We start from the raw sequence: 21529 nt of genomic DNA on the forward strand, positions 1-21529 counted from the left end.
CTCAGGGGTTAGGGCTAGGTGGGCAATTTTAGGTTGCCCGCCCCACCCCTTAGAGCCAGAAAGAGGCCAATAGGCAGGGCACATCCCTCAGCCCAGCCAAACCCTGGGGACCTGTTCCGGTCCCCCTGACCATGTTGTGGAATTGGGCCAGGGACTCTCCCAACCCACGCTCCAGAGTCCGAGAAGCAAGCCGCCCTGCCCTGCAGAGACTAAACGGCCTCTCCGGCATCTCCCAGAGCCTCCGTGCCCTTTTCCCGGGCTGACACCACTGCTGCTTGCCCACCCCTTGGGTTGCGGTGTGAGCAACAGTGGCTTCAGCTCAGCTGGCCAGCCCCAAAGGGCTGCTGCCACTTTGCTGATGCCACCAGTGGGCACGTGGTATTAGAGCTGGGCCCGTCGGGGTCTTGGAGAGCATGCTGCCATGGGAGGCTTAAAACAACCGCCGCAGCAGCTCCAGATGGCTTCTCCCTCCCAGTTTCTGGAGCCAGAAGTGACAGGAACCTCTGGCCTGGCGATTACGCGAGAAATAGTGGCAAACAAGAAGATGAAGTGGCTGGGCGGGGCAGCAAGTCCAAAATCTACTGTAGGCAGAGTACTGTTCTAAGCACTTGAGAGGGGGCAATGGAAGAAGATGTGGTCTCAGATGCTTTTTCTCTCCTTTCCTCACCTCTTTTCCTTTTCTTCTCTACCTCTCTTTCCCTCACCCTCTCTACTCTTCCCTTGACTTCGATGCTCCATCCCCAAGTGCATCTCCTCTCAAAAATAAAAGTTGGCATCCCTGCGGTCAAGTGCTTTCCTTAAAGGTGAAAACCATAATAACCTAAGTGCAGCAGCATCACAGTTTACACCCCTTGCAGGGTCCCTACTTCACAGATCATTTTTCGGCAGAAATGTTCAATCCATGTCTCCCCACTCCTCAAGTACCTCCACTGGTTGTCCACCCACCTCCACATCAAACAAAAACTACTTACCGTCGGCTTTAAAGCAGTCATTCAGCTCACCCCCATTCCACCTCACTGATCTCCTACTACAGCCCAGCCCGCACACTCCGCTCCTCTAGTGCTAGCTGACTCACTGTGCCCTGATCTCATCTATCTCACCACCGACCCCTTTCCCATATCCCCCTCCACCCTATTAAGCCCTCCTTTCCCCAGCTTGCTCTCCCTGCTTCATCTGTGCACTTGGGTCTGTGACCTTTGGACATTTGATATTTGCACCACCACCACCACCCCCGCCCCCGGCCCCTCACAACATTTAATTACATACCTCTGTTATACATTATAAATTATTTATCCATATTAACACCTGTATCCCCCTCTACGCTGTAAACTCGTTACGGGCAGGGAACGTGTTCTGCTAATTCTGTTGTATTATATTCTCCCAAGACCTTAGTACAGTGTTCCACACAAAGTGTGCACTCAATGAATACCACTGATAGATTGATATTAAAACTACACTTTCCCACTTACGACAGTCCTTATCCCAAAAGGATCACTTACTTGGAAACCATCGTTTTACTATTACAATGATATCAGGACTCTAAAGCCCTCTACAAAAAATTGCAGTGTCACGCTAGCACATTTCAGGTCACCATTCTAGAAACTGCTCCTCACTTGGGACTTTGCGGAAGCATCTTTGGAAGAGACCTGTTTCCACTGTCAATCAATCAATGGTATTTATTGAGTTCTCTCTACATGCAGACCACTGTAGTAAACACTTGGGAGAGCACAATACTAGATTTTGCAGAAGGCAATCCTGGGAATTTACAAAATAGAAATTAACCATGAGCGCTCTACTGTTTAATGCAAACAAATGGAAGAGTGCTAGAAAAATGAAAGTTATAAACATCCTTAAGAAATACTGAATGAAAAAGCCATTTTTTAATTTGGTCCCTTAAACGGAACATCTAGGCAGCAGTAACCTAGTTACTAAGTGTTTACAGTGTGGAAAGCACTATGCTAAGAACTAGGCTAAGAGTACACAGATGAAAATGAGAGCTCAGATTCTGTGAGGCAATACAAGTAATCATGCTCAAATCTAAGTGTCCAACACATTCCATGGCTCACATGCAGATCTACAACTTTCAAACTCAATCACGCTCGCATATTCTTGGGGGCAGCAGGGGGGAGTGGGGGGGGGAGCGACACAGATCCTCAAATCAAAATAAATGCCATTACTGAGTGAGACCAATAGTCATTCTATTTAATATCCTGTTAACCAAAAGTGGCAACAAAAATTACTCGTCTATCAATGGTATTTGAGTGCTTACTGTGTGCACAGCACTGTGCTAAGCTCTTGGAAAACTAGGATACAGCAGAGTTGGTAGACACTATCCCTGACCGCAAGGAGTTTACAGCCTACAGGTCATAATTATAAGCTGGTCACCAAAGGCCATAACTTCTCCCATCATGAAATCATCACCCTATCACTTTTTTTAAACCCTACTTACAGCCAAACTTGCTTTCTAACAATCCTAACTTTCTTCTAATAACCCTCCCTTCTACTTGGAACTCCCTCTCACTTCAAATCTGCCAGACCTCAGCTCATCCCCTCTTCAAAGCCCTTCTGAAATCCCATCGCCTCCAGAAAATATTCCAATTAACTTTTTTCTTCCCAAGTTACCTCCTCCCATCTATCACCTCGGCACTTTTGCACTCACAACCCCCAGTTTCACTTTTGTGCCTCTTGATTTACACCCTCTACTATCCGAGCACTTCTTCCTTATTATGTCTGCCTCCTTTGTTAGACGTAAACTCCTTGTCTACACATTGTCTATATCTACTGGGGTCTCCCAAACACTGAATATGGTACTCTGCGTATTTTAAGTGCTCAAATTTATAGTATTAATACTTAATATTATCAATCGATTGAAGATCCCTCACCTTGACAGCCTGTCCTCATATAAAAGCTACTCTATCAATCAATGGTATTTATTGAGCGCTTATTGTGTGCCAAGTGCTGTATTAAGAACTTGGGAGGGTGCAAGGGTTGGTAGACATAACCTCCGTCTTCGAGGATCCTACAGCCTAGTTGGGGAAATGGACGTTAAAATACATTTAGGGGAGGAGAAGCAAATCGGGAAATGCACACTGTAACGGGATGGGGAGTTTACTGACTGTGGGGAGCTCTGTGGTATGGGATTCATGGTGAGAGGACGGTCCAGGCCAGGGAAGCAAGAGGGAGCTGATTAAGGATCCCTTTAATCATCTTGGATGCTCGGCTCTCTACCTTCTCCAGTTTTCTTATTTCATCCAATCAATCAATCAATCAGTGGTATCTGTTGAACTCTTCCTGTATGCAGAGCACTGTAAGAAACACTTGAGAAAGTTCAATACAATTGGTAGATCTGATTCCTGCCCTTGAGGAGCTAACAATCTTAAATATTTCCTGAAATAGGATGAGGAGATCAGTGCCTAGCGTGATGTCTCCCTCACTCTACACTGTAAGCCTGTTGTGGGCAAGGAATGTGACTGTTTATTGTTGTATTGTACTCTCCCAAGCACTTAGTACAGTGCTCCGTACACGGTAAGTGCTCAATAAATATGACAATGAATGAAAGGTATGGACATGCCATAGTCTAATGGCAACAGCATACTTTTCCTCATGACCAACATTTCGCTAGCCTTTTTTAGCTGCTACCACAAATCAGGGCGGTAGCTGTATATTTCTCCAAAAGTGAGCTTTTCTTAAGTCATTACTCCACGTACCGAGGTTGAGGGTCATTTCTGAGAGTAATTTCAGGAGAAGAATCTCCAAAGTGATAGCATTTTGGCATTTGGTAACATCCCCATCGCACATAAATTTTTAATTCAGGCCGAGCCAATAATAGTAGGAAGACTCCTGAACCTAGTTCCAGGCACTCCAAACTTTGGCTCAGTAAGTTTCATTGTATTTTGGTATATTATATGCTTGGCTGCTCCACCTTCCCCAGGCTCACATATTTCCCAGGTAAGGGAAGTGAAAACCTTTCACACAGATTGAGTATTCTGATGTACTTTTCATTGGGAAAAATGGTGAAAGGTTGCCACCATTAAGCAGTGGTATTTTAAAATTAGAATTTTTCCCCACAGAATCATTTTATTTGGGCCAAAAAAAAAAACTGTCACAAAAGTGAATCTCGAATGATTTCAGAGTAAATTGATGCAAATAAATCATAGGGAATAGTATTCAATTTTTATTCCTAGCAATCTGTAATTACAACCACTAGCTTCCACTATTCTATTTGCTAAACCTAAATCATCGTGGCCATTAACATATGACCCAATGACAACCATATCCGTAACCAGTCACACACGCATAAGTAAACACTCTCTAACTGGGAACTGATCAAACTGAAAGGATCAATGAGGAGACTTTATTATACGGAGTAGTCTATATAAAAGTCTCTAAAGAGTGTATCCAATTACACAGTGGACTGCTGAAACCAATGAAAAACAACTGTGGACAAGAAAGATCTTCTATTATATTTAATCCAACCTTCCTCTGTAAACCAGTTATTGTACTCCAATTACAACAACAACAACAACAATTTCCTTCCTCCTCTCCTCCTCCCATCATCTGGGCAATTAGAAACAATTAAATGTACTCCCTTGTCTATGCAGCAACAATGAACCAAGGAATTTGCATTAAGCGCAACTTAGGACAACATGCAAACTTTAAAAGTGTAAGAAATGCATGATTTGTCCTTCAAACTGAATGCTATGCAGTACTTTGAGGGGGGGGGGGGCAATCATTGAAGTTTCTCCCTTAGAGAATATGAGCCCACTGTTAGGTAGGGACTGTCTCTATATGTTGCCAATTTGTACTTCCCAAGCGCTTAGTACAGTGCTCTGCACATAGTAAACGCTCAATAAATACGATTGATGATGATCTAGGTTCAGTGTTACCACCCGGGGCCTTGAAAAGTGTCGGGTTCAAGACTGTGGCGTTTCATATGTTAACCTTCCTTGCCTTTCATCTAAATAATTTTCACGTCTTCAAGTCTGCTTCTTTTCTTCCTAGAAGAATACACTCACAAATGAGATGGTTGCTTTTTTTTGCCTTCTCTTGCTAATTCTGCGCCTTCGATATTGACAGCTGGGTGCCAAACCCTCCAATTTTTGCACAGTATCGAAAATCAGAAATGTTGGAGGCAATTTCAGTGCCACCTGCAACAACTTCCCATCAAAAACGGCTAGTTCATTCCACACCTGAATTCTATTGCACACATTCTATTTATTTTATTTTGTTAGTATGTTTGGTTTTTTTTTCCTCTGTCTCCCACTTTTAGACTGAGTCCAATGTTGGGTAGGGACTGTCTCTATATGTTGCCAATTTGTACTTCCCAAGCACTTAGTACAGTGCTCTGCACACAGTAAGTGCTCAATAAATATGATTGATTGATCGATTGATTGATTGCACACCTGAGCTCTTACCCCCCCACCTACCCCTTGACATTCTCTTTTCCCCTTTGCAGAGAAGTCAAGTTTCACTCAACCATGTCAAGATCACTGGAAAGCGTGGCTGGGGCTGCCTAACCTGCTTCATCAAGTTTTATAGCTAGCTCCTCTACACAGATGCCACCTCACGGCGTGGCTCACTTTCTTCATTTTGTAGAATCACAACCCCTGGCCTGGCTACACTACGCAGATGACACCTCCCGGCGTGGCTCACTTTCTTCATTTTGTACAATCACAACCCTGGCCTGGCTAATATTTTTGTGCGAGTAAAGAGAGCAACTAAAAGCTGTGGCTTCTCCCACATAGGGGCCAGCGGGCAATCGCTTCTGTGCCACTTCAACGGAGCGGGGAGGGAAGGAAGAAAAAAACCAATCAATCATATTTATTGAGCGCTTACTGTGTGCAGAGCACTGTACTAGGCGCTTGGGAAGTACAAGTTGGCAATATATAGAGACAGTCCCTACCCAACAGTGGGCTCACAGTCTAAAAAGGACTGTTCAGTAAATGAACCCAAACTCGAAAACATAATATTTAGACTGTGAGCCCACTGTTGGGTAGGGGCTGTCTCTATATGTTGCCAATTTGTAGTTCCCAAGCGCTTAGTACAGTGCTCTGCACATAGTGAGCGCTCGCTAAATACGATTGATGATGCTATGCAGGATGTATTAAAATAGGAAATCAATCAATCGATCGTATTTATTGAGCGCTTACTATGTGCAGAGCACTGTACTAAGCGCTTGGGAAGTACAAATTGGCAACACATAGAGACAGTCCCTACCCAACGGTGGGCTCACAGTCTAAAAGGGGGAGACAGAGAACAGAACCAAACATACCAACAAAATAAAATAAATAGGATAGATAGGAAAGCCAACCGCTGATGCTCAGCAAGCCCCATTAAGGGATGCATGGCATCTCCTTCATATCCCAGAACAAGTAGCTCCTGACGCACTGAGGGAGAGAAATTGAATTGGAGAGGAAACCTTAAAAAGCCACAGGTACAACCGTAATCAGAACTGCAAGGGGCATCATGTTTTATAGGGCTGGAGGAGACCGGAGGGCCACAGGATCCATCGCTTCCCTACCTTAATAGGCTGGACAGGGGCAGAGCTCCGGATCCACCGCCCAGGATCCCTCCTTTTCTCCCAGACAGGAGTTTTTCCACCAGGGCCACATTTCCAGTGCGAGCGGCTTCCAGCAGCTCCTGGTCCTTCCCCATAATCGCTCAGACACACATACGCCCCAAAAAAAGGGGGGGAAAAAAAAAGAGGTCTTCTCCGTCCACCTCCCACCCAGCCCTTTTGGGAAAAAAAAAAATCCTGGAGCTCCTCCCCCCCAAATCAGGCATCAGCTTCCAGCCGGGAAGAGATTCTTCCAGCCCTTCCACGTCTTTCTTCTTCTCCTTTGCAATGGAATGGGAGCGTTTTCCCCCCGGGCTCCGAGGCCTGGGGGTGGTGGGCCTTTTTGGGGGGAGGATGAGGATGGAGACTGGGTGGGAGCAGGAGCGGGATGCACGAGCTCCAGGAAAGGCTGCAACCCAGGCCTGGGAACAGCGGGCTTGGAGGCCCGGGATTCCCGCTTTTGGGCGTTGGAGGGTCTGGAAGCTGCTGCTGCTGCTGTTGCTGGAAAAACCGGAGCTGCAGCGGGGGCGGGGGCGCTTCCACAAGTCCCGCCCAGGACATCGCCTTCATTCAGCCAGCCCTTCAATCCTATGGACTGAGCGCCCACTGTGCGCGGCCCGCCGGCCTAAGCGCTTGGAAGCAGCTGGGGGAAAGAGCCCGGGCTCTGGAGGCACAGGTCAGGGGTTCAAATCACGGCTCCCCGGTAAAACAAAGTTATTTTCTCCCAGCAGTATAATAATAATAATGATGATGGCATTTGCAGCACCAACACTGCCTTCTGTAGGTATCCAGGCAGAGACTGTGTCCTGTTGCAATCAATCAATCGTATTTATTGAGCGCCTACTGGGTGCGGAGCACTGGACTAAGCGCTTGGGAAGTATCCAGGCAGATACTGTGTCCTGTTGCAATCAATCGTATTTATTGAGCGCCTACTGGGTGCAGAGCACTGCACTAAGCGCTTGGGAAGTATCCAGGCAGATACTGTGTCCTGTTGCAATCAATCAATCGTATTTATTGAGCGCCTACTGGGTGCAGAGCACTGGACTAAGCGCTTGGGAAGTATCCAGGCAGATACTGTGTCCTGTTGCAATCAATCGTATTTATTGAGCGCCTACTGGGTGCAGAGCACTGGACTAAGCGCTTGGGAAGTATCCAGGCAGATACTGTGTCCTGTTGCAATCAATCAATCGTATTTATTGAGCGCTTCCTGGGTGCAGAGCACTGGACTAAGCGCTTGGGAAGTATCCAGGCAGATACTGTGTCCTGGTTCAATCAATCAATCGTATTTATTGAGCGCCTACTGGGTGCAGAGCACTGGACTAAGCGCTTGGGAAGTATCCAGGCAGATACTGTGTCCTGTTTCAATCAATCAATCAATCAATCGTATTTATTGAGCACCTACTGGGTGCAGAGCACTGGACTAAGCGCTTGGGAAGTATCCAGGCAGATACTGTGTCCTGGTTCAATCAATCAATCGTATTTATTGAGCGCCTACTGGGTGCAGAGCACTGGACTAAGCGCTTGGGAAGTATCCAGGCAGATACTGTGTCCTGTTTCAATCAATCAATCGTATTTATTGAGCGCCTACTGGGTGCAGAGCACTGGACTAAGCGCTTGGGAAGTATCCAGGCAGATACTGTGTCCTGTTTCAATCAATCGTATTTATTGAGCGCTTCAAGTGTGCAGAGCACTGGACTAAGCGCTTGGGAAGTATCCAGGCAGATACTGTGTCCTGGTTCAATCAATCAATCGTATTTATTGAGCGCTTCAAGTGTGCAGAGCACTGGACTAAGCGCTTGGGAAGTATCCAGGCAGATACTGTGTCCTGTTTCAATCAATCAATCGTATTTATTGAGCGCCTACTGGGTGCAGAGCACTGGACTAAGCGCTTGGGAAGTATCCAGGCAGATACTGTGTCCTGTTTCAATCAATCGTATTTATTGAGCGCTTACTGTGTGCAGAGCACTGGACTAAGCGCTTGGGAAGTATCCAGGCAGATACTGTGTCCTGTTTCAATCAATTGTATTTATTGAGCGCTTACTGTGTGCTAGCACTGTACTAAGCGCTTGGGAAGCACAAGTTGGCAACATATAGAGACAGTCCCTACCCAACGGTGGGCTTGTTTCATACCGCAGAAAGCTTTACCTTGTACTGTGCGTTCCTGAAAACCCGCTGTAGCAATCACATCGGCTGAGTGATTCCCAATTATGCACACTTGTCAGCTGTGTGACTTTGAGCCAGCTGCTCCAATCAATCGATCAATCAGTCGGATTTATCGAGCGCTTACTGTGTGCAGAGCACTGTACTAAGCGCTTGGGAAGTATAAGTTGGCAGCATGTAGAGACAGTCCCTACCCAACAGTGGGCTCACAGTCTAGAAGGGGGAGACAGGCAACAAAACAAAACATATTAACAAAATAAAATAGACTAGATATGTAGAAGTAAAATAAATAGAGTAATAAATATGTACAAACATATATACATATATACAGGTGCTGTGGGGAAGGGAAGGAGGTAAGACGAGGGGATGGAGAGGGGGACGAGGGGGAGAGGAATCAATCAACCGTATTTATCGAGCACTTACTGTGTGCAGAGCACTGTGCTAAGCGCTTGGGAAGTACAAGTTGGCAACATGGAGAGACAGTCCCTACCCAACAGTGGGCTCACAGTCTAGAAGTGGGGGGGAGACAGAGGACAAAACCAAACATATTAACAAAATAAAATAAATAGAATAGAGATGTAGAAGTAAAATACATAAATAAATAGAGTAATGAATATGTACGAACATATATACAGGTGCTGTGGGGAAGGGAAGGAGGTAAGATGGGGGATGGAGAGGGCGGCGACGGGGAGAGGAAGGAAGGGGCTCAGTCTGGGAAGGCCTCCTAGAGGAGGTGAACTTTCAGTAGGGCCTTGAAGGGAAAGAGCACGGGTTTTGGAGTCAGAGGTCAGGGGTTCAAATCACAGCTCTGCCACTTGTCAGCTGTGCGACTTTGAGCAAGCTACTTCAATCAATCAATCGTATTTATTGAGTGCTTACTGTGTGCAGAGAGCACTGTACTAAGCGCTTGGGAAGTACAAGTTGGCAACATGTAGAGATAGTCCCTACCCAACAGTGGGCTCACAGTCTAGAAGGGGGAGACAGAGAACAAATAATAATAATAATAATGGCATTTATTAAGCGCTTACTATGTGCAAAGCACTGTTCTAAGCGCTGGGGAGGTTACAAGGTGATAAGGTTGTCCCACGGGGGGCTCACATCCCCATTTTACAGATGAGGTAACTGAGGCCCAGAGAAGTTAAGTGACTTGCCCAAAGTCACACAGCTGACAATTGGCAGAGCCAGGATTTGAACCCATGACCTCTGACTCCAATGCCCGGGCTCTTTTCTACTGAGCCATGCTGCTTCTCAAAACCAAACATATTAACAAATATGTATAAATAGAATAAATACGTAGAAGTAAAATACATAGAGTAATAAGTATATATGTATAAACATATATACATATATACAGGTGCTGTGGGGAAGGGAAGGAGGTAAGACGGGGGGATGGAGAGGGGGACGAGGGGGAGAGGAAAGAAGGGGCTCAGTCTGGGAAGGCCTCCTGGAGGAGGTGAGCTCTCAGTAGGGCCTTGAAGGGAGGAAGAGAGCTAGCTTGGCGGATGGGCGGAGGGAGGCCGTGGGCGAGTCACTTCACTTCTCTGGGCCTGTTACCTCATCCGAAAATGGGGATGAAGACTGTGAGCCCCCTTTGGGACAACCTGACCTGACCTTGTAAGCTCCCCAGCACTTAGAATAGTGCTTTGCACATAGTAAGCGCTCAATAAATGCCATTATTATTATTATTATTATTATTAAACTACAATGCATTCATTCAATCGTATTTATTGAGCGCTTACTGTGTGATGATGATCAGTGATGATGATGGCATTTGTTGAGCACTTACTACGTAGAAAGCACAGGGAGGATCAGATTGTCCCACGTGGGGCTCACAGGCTTCATCCCCATTTGACAGATGAGGTCACTGAGGCCCAGAGAAGAATAATAATAATAATAATGCTGATGGCATTTATTAAGGGCTTACTATGTGCAAAGCACTGTTCTAAGCGCTGGGGAGGTTACAATCAATCAATCAATCGTATTTATTGAGCGCTTACTGTGTGCAGAGCACTGTACTAAGCGCTTGGGAAGTACAAGTTGGCAACATATAGAGACAGTCCCTACCCAACAGTGGGCTCACAGTCTAAAAGGTGATCAAGTTGTCCCGCGTGGGGCTCACAGTCTTAATCCCCATTTTGCAGATGAGGCAGCTGAGGCACAGAGAAGTGAAGTGACTTGCCCAAAGTCACACAGCTGACAAGTTGTGGAGCCGCGATTAGAACCCACGACCTCTGACTCCCAAACCCGGGCTTTGGCCACTGAGCCACGCTGCTTCTCAAAATTAAGTGAGTCGCCCAAGGTCACACAGCTGACAATCGGCAGAGTCGGGATTTGAACCCACGACCTGTGACTCCCAAGCCCGGGGTCTATAAGTCGGCAACAGATAGAGACGGTCCCTACCCAACAACGGGCTCCCAGTCTAGAAGTGGGGAGAAGAATTTTTCAGGTTACTCAAAGCCTTCAACACTCAGCGTGGCTCAGTGGAAAGAGCGCGGGCTTGGGAGTCAGAGGTCATGGGTTCGAATCCCGCCTCCCCCACATGTCTGCTGTGTGACCTTGGTTAAGTCACTTCACTTCTCTGTGCCTGAGTTCCCTCATCTGTAAATGGGGATTAATACTGTGAGCCCCACATGGGACAACCTCATCTCCTTGTGTTCCCCCCAGCGCTTAGAACACTGCTTTGCACATAGTAAGCGCTTAACAAATACCAACATTATTATTATTATCATGCATTCAATCGTATTTATTCATTCATTCCATCGTATTGATCGAGCGCTTACTATGTGCAGAGCACTGGACTGAGCGCTTGGGAAGTACAAGTCGGCAACAGATAGAGACGGTTGCTACCCAACAACGGGCTCACAGTCTAAGCGCTTAGTCCAGTGCTCTGCACACAGTAAGCGCTCAATAAATACGATTGAATGAATGAATAGAGCCATTCGTGGGGGCGGGAGACCCCCCACCCTCCCCACGAGGCCATCCTCGTGCGCGGGGCAGGTGCCTGCCCGGGGCCGCCCGAAGGGATATAATAATAACAATAGCATTTATCAAGTGCCTACTATGTGCCAAGCACTGTTCTAAGCGCTGAGGAGGTTACACGGTGATCAGGTTGTCCCATGGGGGGCTCACAGTCTTCATCCCCATTTTACAGATGAGGGAACTGAGGCCCAGAGAAGTGAAGTGACTTGCCCAAAGTCACACAGCTGACAACTGGCAGAGTCGGGATTTGAACCCATGGCCTCTGACTCCAAAGCCCGTGCTCTTTCCAGAGAGAGAGAGAGAAAGAGAGAGAGAGAGAGAGAGAGAGAGAGAGAGAAAGAAAGAAAAAAAGAAAGAAAGAAAGAAAAGAAAGAAAAAGAAAGAAAGAAGAAGAAAGAAAGGAAGAAAGGAAGAAAGAAAGAAAGAAAGAAAGAAAGAAAAAGAAAGAAAGAGAGAGAGAGAGAGAGAGAGAAAGAGAGAAAGAAAGAAAGAAAGAAAGAAAGAAAGAAAGAAAGAAAGAAAGAAAGAAAGAAAGAAGCAGCGTGGCTCAGTGGAAAGAGCCCGGGTTTAGGAGTCAGGGGTCATGGGTTCTAATCCCACTCCGCCAATTGTCACCAGTGTGACTTTGGGCAAGTCACTTAACTTCTCTGTGCTTCAGTTCCCTCATCTGTACAATGGGGATGAAGAATGTGAGCCCCACGTGGGCCAACCTGATCACCTTGTATCCCCCCCACCCCCCCAGCTTTGCACATAGTAAGCACTTAATGCCATCAGTACTATATATATATATATATATACACACACACACACACACGTGTGTGTGTGTGTGTGTGCACGCACGCGCCCAGGGGCGCTCCCCTGGGAGGAGACCCATCCGCCAGGCTAGCTCTCTTTCTCCCTTCAAGGCCCTACTGAGAGCTCACCTCCTCCAGGAGGCCTTCCCAGACTGAGCCCCCTCCTTCCTCTCCCCCTCGCCCCCCTCTACATCCCCCATCTTACCTCCTTCCCTTCCCCACAGCACCTGTATACATGTATATATGTTTGGACATATTTATTACTCTATCTTACTTGTACATATCTATTCTATTTTGTCAGTATGTGTGGTTTTGTTCTCTGTCTCCCCCTTTTAGACTGTGAGCCCACTGTTGGGTAGGGACTGTCTCTATGTGTTGCCAACTTGTACTTCCCAAGCACTTAGTACAGTGCTCTGCACACAGTAAGCGCTCAATAAATACAATTGATTGATTGATTGATTGAGAGGGAACCGTGGGAGCGCGGGGGGTTCGCCCCTGGGCTCGCGCCCCAGACCAGACCAGCACAGTCTCCTCCATGATGTTAACGCAGGTGCAGGGGCCGCCCTTCCCATCATGGTTTACTGCAAAGACTCCAAGCTTGGAAATCCGAGGTCATGGGTTCTAATCCTGCCTCCTCCTTTTGCCTGCTTGGTGACCTTGGGCGAGTCACTTCCTTTCCCTGGGCCTCAGTTCCCTCAACTGTCAAATGGGGAAGAAGACTGTGAGCCTCCTGTGGGACAACCTGATCACCTTGTATTTATTCATTCATTCAGTCGTATTTATTGAGCACTTACTATGTGCAGAGCACTGGACTAAGCGCTTGGGAAGGACAAGTCGGCAACATCTCGAGGCCGTCCCTACCCAACAATGGGCTCACAGTCTAGAAGGGGGAGACAGGCAACAAAACAAAACATGGAGACAGGTGTCAAAATCACTAAATGATGATGATGGCATTTATTAAGCACTTACTATGTGCAAAGCACTGTTCTAAGCACTGGGGAGATTACGAGGTGATCAGGTTGTCCCACGGGGGCTCACAGTCTTCATCCCCATTTTACAGATGAGGGAACTGAGGCCTAGAGAAGTGAAGTGACTTGCCCAAAGTCACACAGCTGACAGTTGGCAGAGCTGGGATTTGAACCCATGACCTCTGACTCCAAAGCCCGGGCTCTTTCCACTGAGCCACCCCACTACCTAGAACGGTGCTTGGCACACCGTAAGCCATTAACAAATACCATACCTAAATTAAATTCTGTTTTTAATATTCAGATTGGGAGGTGATTTAAATCAAGCCCGCATTTGGACGTGTTGGCACTTCCTTTTTATATTTACAAGTACAAAAATGTATTAAAGGTGTGACTAGTAAGTAGAACATTTTCTCCGGGTTTTTTATGACGCTCTTAGTTTTACACCATTTTAGGACAATGGGGCACACACTCCAGATTCTTTTCCAGAGCCTCCTGCCAGCTCTGTTTTCAAGCACCTTCAGAAGAGCACACTTCAAGGCAGAGGAGACATCCATCAGATCCTCTTCTCCACCCATTTATAGTCACTTAGAAAAGGCTCAGTGAAGAGCAGAGGTTTTTCTCTGATTGCTTCTTGAGTGTTCTTGTGCTTTTTCTTCTCTTTGTTTTTGTTTTTGTGTGTGGGGGGGTGGGAAGGGGTTATGGGATTTCTCTTAGCAACGAAAAAATTATTAAAATAAAATAAAAATTAAAATAAATTAAAAATATATTAAAATAAATTAAAATAAAATTATTATCATTAATTTCACCTTATTAAAGGTGAAAATTCAGGTTGATATAATTATTTGTACATCAGGAAATGCATTTAAGGATGTTAGTTTGGCTATGTTGCATTTGTTTTCTCCTTTTGGGTTATCTTTTTGTGTGTGGGGGGAAGGGGTTATGGGATTTCTCTTAATGAAAAAAATTAAAGGTGAAAATTCAGGTTGAAATAATAATAATAATAATAATAATGGCATTTATTAAGCGCTTACTATGTGCAAAGCACTGTTCTAAGCACTGGGGAGTTTACAAGATGATCAGGTTGTCCCATGGGGGGCTCACGGTCTTAATCCCCATTTTACAGATGAGGGAACTGAGGCCCAGAGAAGTAAAGTGACTTGCCCAAAGTCACACAGCTGACAATTGGCAGAGCCGGGATGTGAACCCATGAACTCTGACTCCAAAGCCCGGGCTCTTTCCAGTGAGCCACGCTGCTCAGGAAATGCATTTAAGGATGTTAGTTTGGCTATGTTGCACTTGTTTTCTCCTTTTGGGTTACATTTGTGCTTTTTCCATGTTCCCATTTAAATACACAACATAGTATGTGTAATAGACTAATATTACTGCAGAGTCCTTAACATTTTGCAGTGTTTGTACCTGATTTGTAAAAGGTTAGAGAAGATATACCACTACACAGACTACCACTACAGAAGAAATATCCTACCACTTGGGAAGAACTCAAATTAGAGATGGTGTAAAAATGGAAAACATTGTAAAAATATCAAAGGGATTGGATCGTTTAGGGGATTAGTCCAGCAGACGGTAAGAACAGTTGGCCATAGTCAAATAAGTGTACATCACTTATTCTATGAACAAGAAGCTCATTTTCATAATGCGAGAATTTGTTGTAAGCTGAATTGAAACCGATATCCCCAAAGGCAGAGGAAAAAAATTCATTTGAGGGGTAGAATTTGTTATGGGCAGGGAATGTGTCTACTAACTCTGTTGCTTTGTACTCTCCCATATGCTCTGCACACAGAAAGCGCTCAATAAATACCAGTGATTGATTGATATACATCAATGCTTAGTAAAACAAAACTCTAGAAAATCTAGGGTAAATAAGCAGCATGGCCTAATGGAAAGAGCCTGGTCCTCGGAGTCAGGGGGCCTGGGTTCTTATCCCAGCTCCACCATTTGTCTGTTGTGTTACCTTGGGTAAGTCACTTAACTTCTGTATACATCTGTAAAATCATCATCATCATCATCAATCGTATTTATTGAGCGCTTACTATGTGCAGAGCACTGTACTAAGCGCTTGGGAAGTACAAATTGGCAAAATATAGAGACAGTCCCTACCCAACAGTGGGCTCACAGTCTAAAAGGGGGAGACAGAGAACAAAACCAAACATACTAACAAAATAAAATAAATAGGATAGATATGTACAAGTAAAATAAATAAATAAATAAATAGATAGATAAATAGATAAATAAATAAATAAATAAATAAATAAATAAATGAATGAATGAATGAATAAATAAAATGGGACATGGACTGTGTCCAACCTGACTAGCTTGTATCTGCTGCTGGGCTTAATACAGTGCTTGGTACATATGGAAGTGCGTAACAGATACCATTAAAAAAACCCAAACACAAAGGCCTCAATAAATATTTGATGATGATGATCGTTACTGTAAAATGAGTACTTTTTTGCAAGTAGAAAATTCACCCTTTGACTAGAACTAAGAAAAATCTAAACAAACCATTAAAGCCTATGGAAGCTTTGTTGATTTGTTCTAAATAAAGCTCATCTGGGGAGATGAAAGACGTGCTGTCCCTTCTAAAGCTTTGAATTGTTCATTTTTCATTGCTGCACGCAGAACTATTTCCCACCTTTTTCTTCATGTCATCCTTGACAGTGAAAAAGTTAACTTCAGGAATTCACTTAAATGCCGATCTCACTAAGTGCTTTAGTTAATGGCTTTTGACTGTAAATATTCTCAATCCACTTGGTTTATGAATGGCACATTAGTGTGCCCCACTTTGACTATCAATCAATCAATAGTATTTATTGAGTCCCTACTGAGTGCAAAGCACAGCCCGTTCTATAATTTTTGTAGCTAAAATTCTTCTAATCAATGATGCTAAAATGCCATAGTTACTGAATATTTTAAAAAGGAAATATTTAATGTTCTTTCCTTCTGCTGAAGATATATCAGCTAGCCTAGCCCCACCTGGTTCCAAGGGCCCTCTCTATTCAACCAATACCCCCGCAACCTTGAGTATTCCCTTTTCTCCATGTATAGGCTTATCTCTACATAGCCAGTGTTTATACTGGATTTATTCCTGTCCTTTTGATTTTGTGTAAATTTTTTGTTTCTCACCCTTCCTATGCATTTGTTTTGTTGGGTCTGTCTCCATTGTTTTAAAGACTTGGAAAGATGAGTAATTTCTAAAGTCGGGAACCCTCCATCCATAAAAAGACACGCACTTATCTGTCCTTCTTGTGGAAACCATAGATCAGCACTGAAAAGCCAGTTAATGCAGACTTGAAAGGCAATTATTGCATGTTGAATTTTTCTGGAACCCTGCACACATGTGATAAAATTTAACTTAGCAGGTATCACCTTCTACAACCTCTATTCCAATGCAAGAACAGCTATAAGTGAAGTGGGACTACAAGGTATTTGAAATCAGGGACTGTTGACAAATTCCTTTGAACTCCCCACCCACATGATCCACTGAGTACTTAATGTTGTGCACCAACAAAAGAAACAGTGCTTTGCACATAGTAAGCACTTAATAAATGCCATCATTATTAGAAAGCTTTGTTCCTTCCACATAATTGCTTTGGTTGTCTGAATTCTGTGCCATAGAACACACATTTTGTTTCTTGACTGTAAGCTCACTGTGGGCAGGGAATGTGTCTACCAACTCTGCTCTGTTGGATTCTCCCAAGCGCTCAGTAAAGTGCTCTGCAAACAGTAAGCGCTCAGTAAATACCATTGACAAGAATGATGAGGATCAAACTATCAGGATGCTCGAGCACTCAGGCAAGTATTTAACCTACTAAATTTTGCGGTTGCTCTAAATTGATCATTTTCCTTCACCAACTACAGTATTTTAAAGTGTATCCTATGAAAATTGGAAGAAAAGTATGAAGTCCAGCAGAAGCACACCTCTTTTCTGTGCAGCAGACTAAAAAGAGATTTGGGTTCGCTGTTGAAGAAACCAAGTGTAACAAACATTTCCTGGGTATCCGCTCATATCACCGAGATTCAGGGACCTTCCTTCTAATTGAATTCCCATTTTGTTTAGCAAGTGTGCCTGGCAGATACTGTCAGCCGCAACACAGTATGCTGTAATCAATGCCAGATGACACTCTGGCACTGTAGTAAACTATTTAGTAACCTGCTACTGTTTTATTTTGTACTGGGTTATGGTGCAGCACTTGCAAGCAAGCACATTTGCTTTTCTCTAGGTTGCACTGCAACAAGGTCAAATACTAGCTAAACTAGTTGTTTTATGTGTGGTTTTTGGCATGGTGATGGTGCAGAAAATTATCTAGTAGCTAACAAACTATTTAGAATCTTGCAAATCTTACACATCTTGTGGATGTAGGCCATAAGATTTTTTTTCCCAAAAAGAGAACTTCAAAGGGAAACAAAGCTATTTCAGTAGATTCTCACATTATTCAAATAACAAACATGGAAGCAGGGTTACTCCTCTGTACTTCATAGAATAACTACAGGAATGTTATTATTGGCAAATTGCTCATCCATCCCATTATTAACCTCACCAGTGGCAACATACTTGGAGAGTTTCTGGTTTTCTCCCTTAATATTCATTCATTTTAATGGTTGTAACATCACTAACTTTTTTCTTCTACTTCCCTATCTTTCCCTCTAGTAATCCAGAATTGATGTCTTAGTCTGATTTTATCCAAAACCCCTAGGACTTTGATACTATGTGTGCATATATCCATATATTTATATACATACACACATATAAGCATACTCAGTTAGGAGAGTACACACTATACTCTCCAGATCTACTATAGAATGGGAAGCAGCTTGGCTCAGTGGAACAAGCACAGACTTGGGAGTCAGAGGTCATGAGTTCTAATCCCAGCAATGCCGCTTGACAGTTGTGTGACTTTGGGCAAGTCACTTACCTTCTCTAGGCCTCAGTTACCTCATCTGTAAAATGGGGATTAAATTTGTGAGCCCCATGTGGGATCCGATCACCTTGTATCCACCCCAGCGCTTAGAACAGTGCTTTGCACATAGTAAGCACTTAAATGCCATTATTATTACATATACACCAATACATTATATATGTTTTATACAGGGTACACCCTCTCATTCATTCAATCGTATTTATTGAGCGCTTACTGTGTGTATACTGTATACATATTCTATAATACTGTAGAGGATATAGGTCATTTAATATATACTTTCATGGCTTAAAGTAGTATTTTAGAAGTCCTGGGAGCAACACTAAAACATCTGTGATGTTTTCATACACCTCACAAACCGACAGCATCAGTAGTCCTGGGCCTTGGCAACTCCAAAGCAAATGTGCTTGCCCAGAGAAGTTTGCCGAGACCCTGCCACTCCATGATGGTGAGCGCAGTCACTGAGGAAGGCGCTCTCTCTGACTCTTACCCCATCACCATCACGGTGAAGCAGAATGAGTGCGTACCAAAATCATTTATCAGGGATGGAAAGCACCACGGCATAGTGGATAGTGGGAGCCAGGTCATGGGTTCTAATCCTGGCTCTGCCACTTGTCTGCTGTGTGGCCTCGGGTAAGTCACTTCTCTGTGCCTCCGTTACCTCATTTGTAAAATGGGAATTAAGACAGTGAGCCCTATGCAAGACAGGGACGGTGTCCAACCTGTTTTGCTTGTATTCACCCCAGCGCTTCAAACAGTGCCTGGCACAAAGTGCTTAACAAATACCATAACCATTATTAATAAGTGCCGGCTGTTTTTAGGCTGGGTGGCAAGCCCACTGCTGTGCAACATATTCCAGGCTGCCAAGCTTGATGGAAACGGTGGCCCTGAAGCTGGAGTCAGTGTATACAGTTCTACTCACAGGGAACCTCTTGCCGGGAAATCATCATCAATCGTATTTATTGAGCGCTTACTATGTGCAGAGCACTGTACTAAGCGCTTGGGAAGTACAAATTGGCAACATATAGAGACAGTCCCTACCCAACAGTGGGCTCACAGTCTAAAAGGGGGAGACGGAGAACAAAACCAAACAGACTAACAAAATAAAACAAATAGAATAGATATGTACAAGTAAAATAAATAGAGTAATAAATCTGTACAAACATATATACATATATACAGGTGCTGTGGGGAAGGGAAGGAGGTAAGATGGGGGGATGGAGAGAGGGATGAGGGGGAGAGGAAGGAAGGGGCTCAGTCTGGGAAGGCCTCCTGGAGGAGATGAGCTCTCAGTAGGGCCTTGAAGGGAGGAAGAGAGCTAGCTTGGCTTAGCTTGGTTAAGCTTAGCTTAGGCTTAGCTTGGCTAGTTTAACATATTCATTCATTAATCAATAAATTGTATTTATTGAGCGCTTACTCATCATCATCATCATCATCAATCGTATTTATTGAGCGCTTACTGCGTGCAGAGCACTGGACTAAGCGCTTGGGAAGTACAAGCCGGCAACATCTAGAGACAGTCCCTACCCAACAGTGGGCTCACAGTCTAGAAGGGGGAGACGGAGAACAAAACCAAACATATTAACAAAATAATAAAATGGAATAGAATGAATAGAATAGATAGGTACAAGTAAAATAAATAACAAATAATGGGAAGATGGACCCCATGAAGACTCCGAAACGGGACAAGAACTCCCAGAAAACCCCCGTGAATACCTGGGGAAGCCTCACAGGCCAGTTCTGAATGCTGGGAGGAGCCCTGCCCACCTGAGAGCTGACGTTCATCAGGGGCTAGCCCCTCAACCATCTCTTGTGGGGGGCACAGAGCCCCTCCCAACACACTCTGGCCCTATGGAAGGCCCAGAACTCTCTGCCTCCATGAGAGAAGATACAGCACGAAAGACTTGAGGTGTTACCATGAGGACAGAGGTGTGAATGCCTGAAAGCCACTGAGACCCCGCCAACTCTGAAAATGTGTCTACCAACTCTGATATATTGGACTCTCCCAAGTGCAAAGTTCAGGACTTTGTACCCAGTGAGTTCTCAATAAATACGATTGGTTGACGGTAAACACTATATGTGAAACACTATACTAAGCATTGGGGTACATACAATTAGATGGGACCCCATCCCTAACCGACATGGGGCTCACAGTCTTAGAGAAGCAGCCTCGCCTAGTGGGTAGAGCATTGGCCTGAGTTCTAATCCTGGCTTGCATGAAAGACTTGAGGTGTTACCATGAGGACGGAGGTGTGAATGCCTGAAAGCCACTGAGACCCCGCCAACTCTGAAAATGTGTCTACCAACTCTGATATATTGGACTCTCCCAAGTGCAAAGTTCAGGACTTTGTACCCAGTGAGTTCTCAATAAATACGATTGGTTGACGGTAAACACTATATGTGAAACACTGTACTAAGCACTGGGGTACATACAATTAGATAGGACACCATCCCTAACCGACATGGGGCTCACAGTCTTAGAGAAGCAGCCTCGCCTAGTGGATAGAGAATGGGCCTGAGTTCTAATCCTGGCTTGCATGAAAGACTTGAGGTGTTACCATGAGGACGGAGGTGTGAATGCCTGAAAGCCACTGAGACCCTGCCAACTCTGAAAATGTGTCTACCAACTCTGATATATTGGACTCTCCTAAGTGCAAAGTTCAGGACTTTGTACCCAGTAAGTTCTCAATAAATACGATTGGTTGATGGTAAACACTATATGTGAAACACTATACTAAGCATTGGGGTACATACAATTAGATAGGACACCATCCCTAACCGACTTGGGGCTCACAGTCTTAGAGAAGCAGCCTCGCCTAGTGGATAGAGCATTGGCCTGAGTTCTAATCCTGGCTTGCATGAAAGACTTGAGGTGTTACCATGAGGACGGAGGTGTGAATGCCTGAAAGCCACTGAGACCCTGCCAACTCTGAAAATGTGTCTACTAACTCTGATATATTGGACTCTCCCAAGTGCAAAGTTCAGGACTTTGTACCCAGTAAGTTCTCAATAAATACGACTGGTTGACGGTAAACGCTATATGTGAAACACTATACTAAGCATTGGGGTACATACAATTAGATAGGACACCATCCCTAACCGACTTGGGGCTCACAGTCTTAGAGAAGCAGCCTCGCC

General features: G+C 44.6%; 1 protein-coding gene across 4 annotated transcripts in view; it reads right to left on the reverse strand.

Moving 5' to 3' along the window:
- ANKS1B (ankyrin repeat and sterile alpha motif domain containing 1B) overlaps positions 1-6654 on the reverse strand; it is a 624779-nt gene extending 618125 nt beyond the window's left edge. For all 4 annotated transcript variants that reach the window (XM_038756218.1, XM_038756216.1, XM_038756217.1 and 1 more), the window contains exon 1: positions 6521-6654. In XM_038756218.1, coding sequence (XP_038612146.1) covers positions 6521-6654 — 134 coding nt within the window. The remainder of the gene's footprint in view (positions 1-6520) is intronic.
- Positions 6655-21529: the final 14875 nt, after the last annotated feature.

Source organism: Tachyglossus aculeatus, chromosome 14, assembly GCF_015852505.1.
Source record: "Tachyglossus aculeatus isolate mTacAcu1 chromosome 14, mTacAcu1.pri, whole genome shotgun sequence".
Taxonomy (NCBI): Eukaryota; Metazoa; Chordata; class Mammalia; order Monotremata; family Tachyglossidae; genus Tachyglossus; species Tachyglossus aculeatus.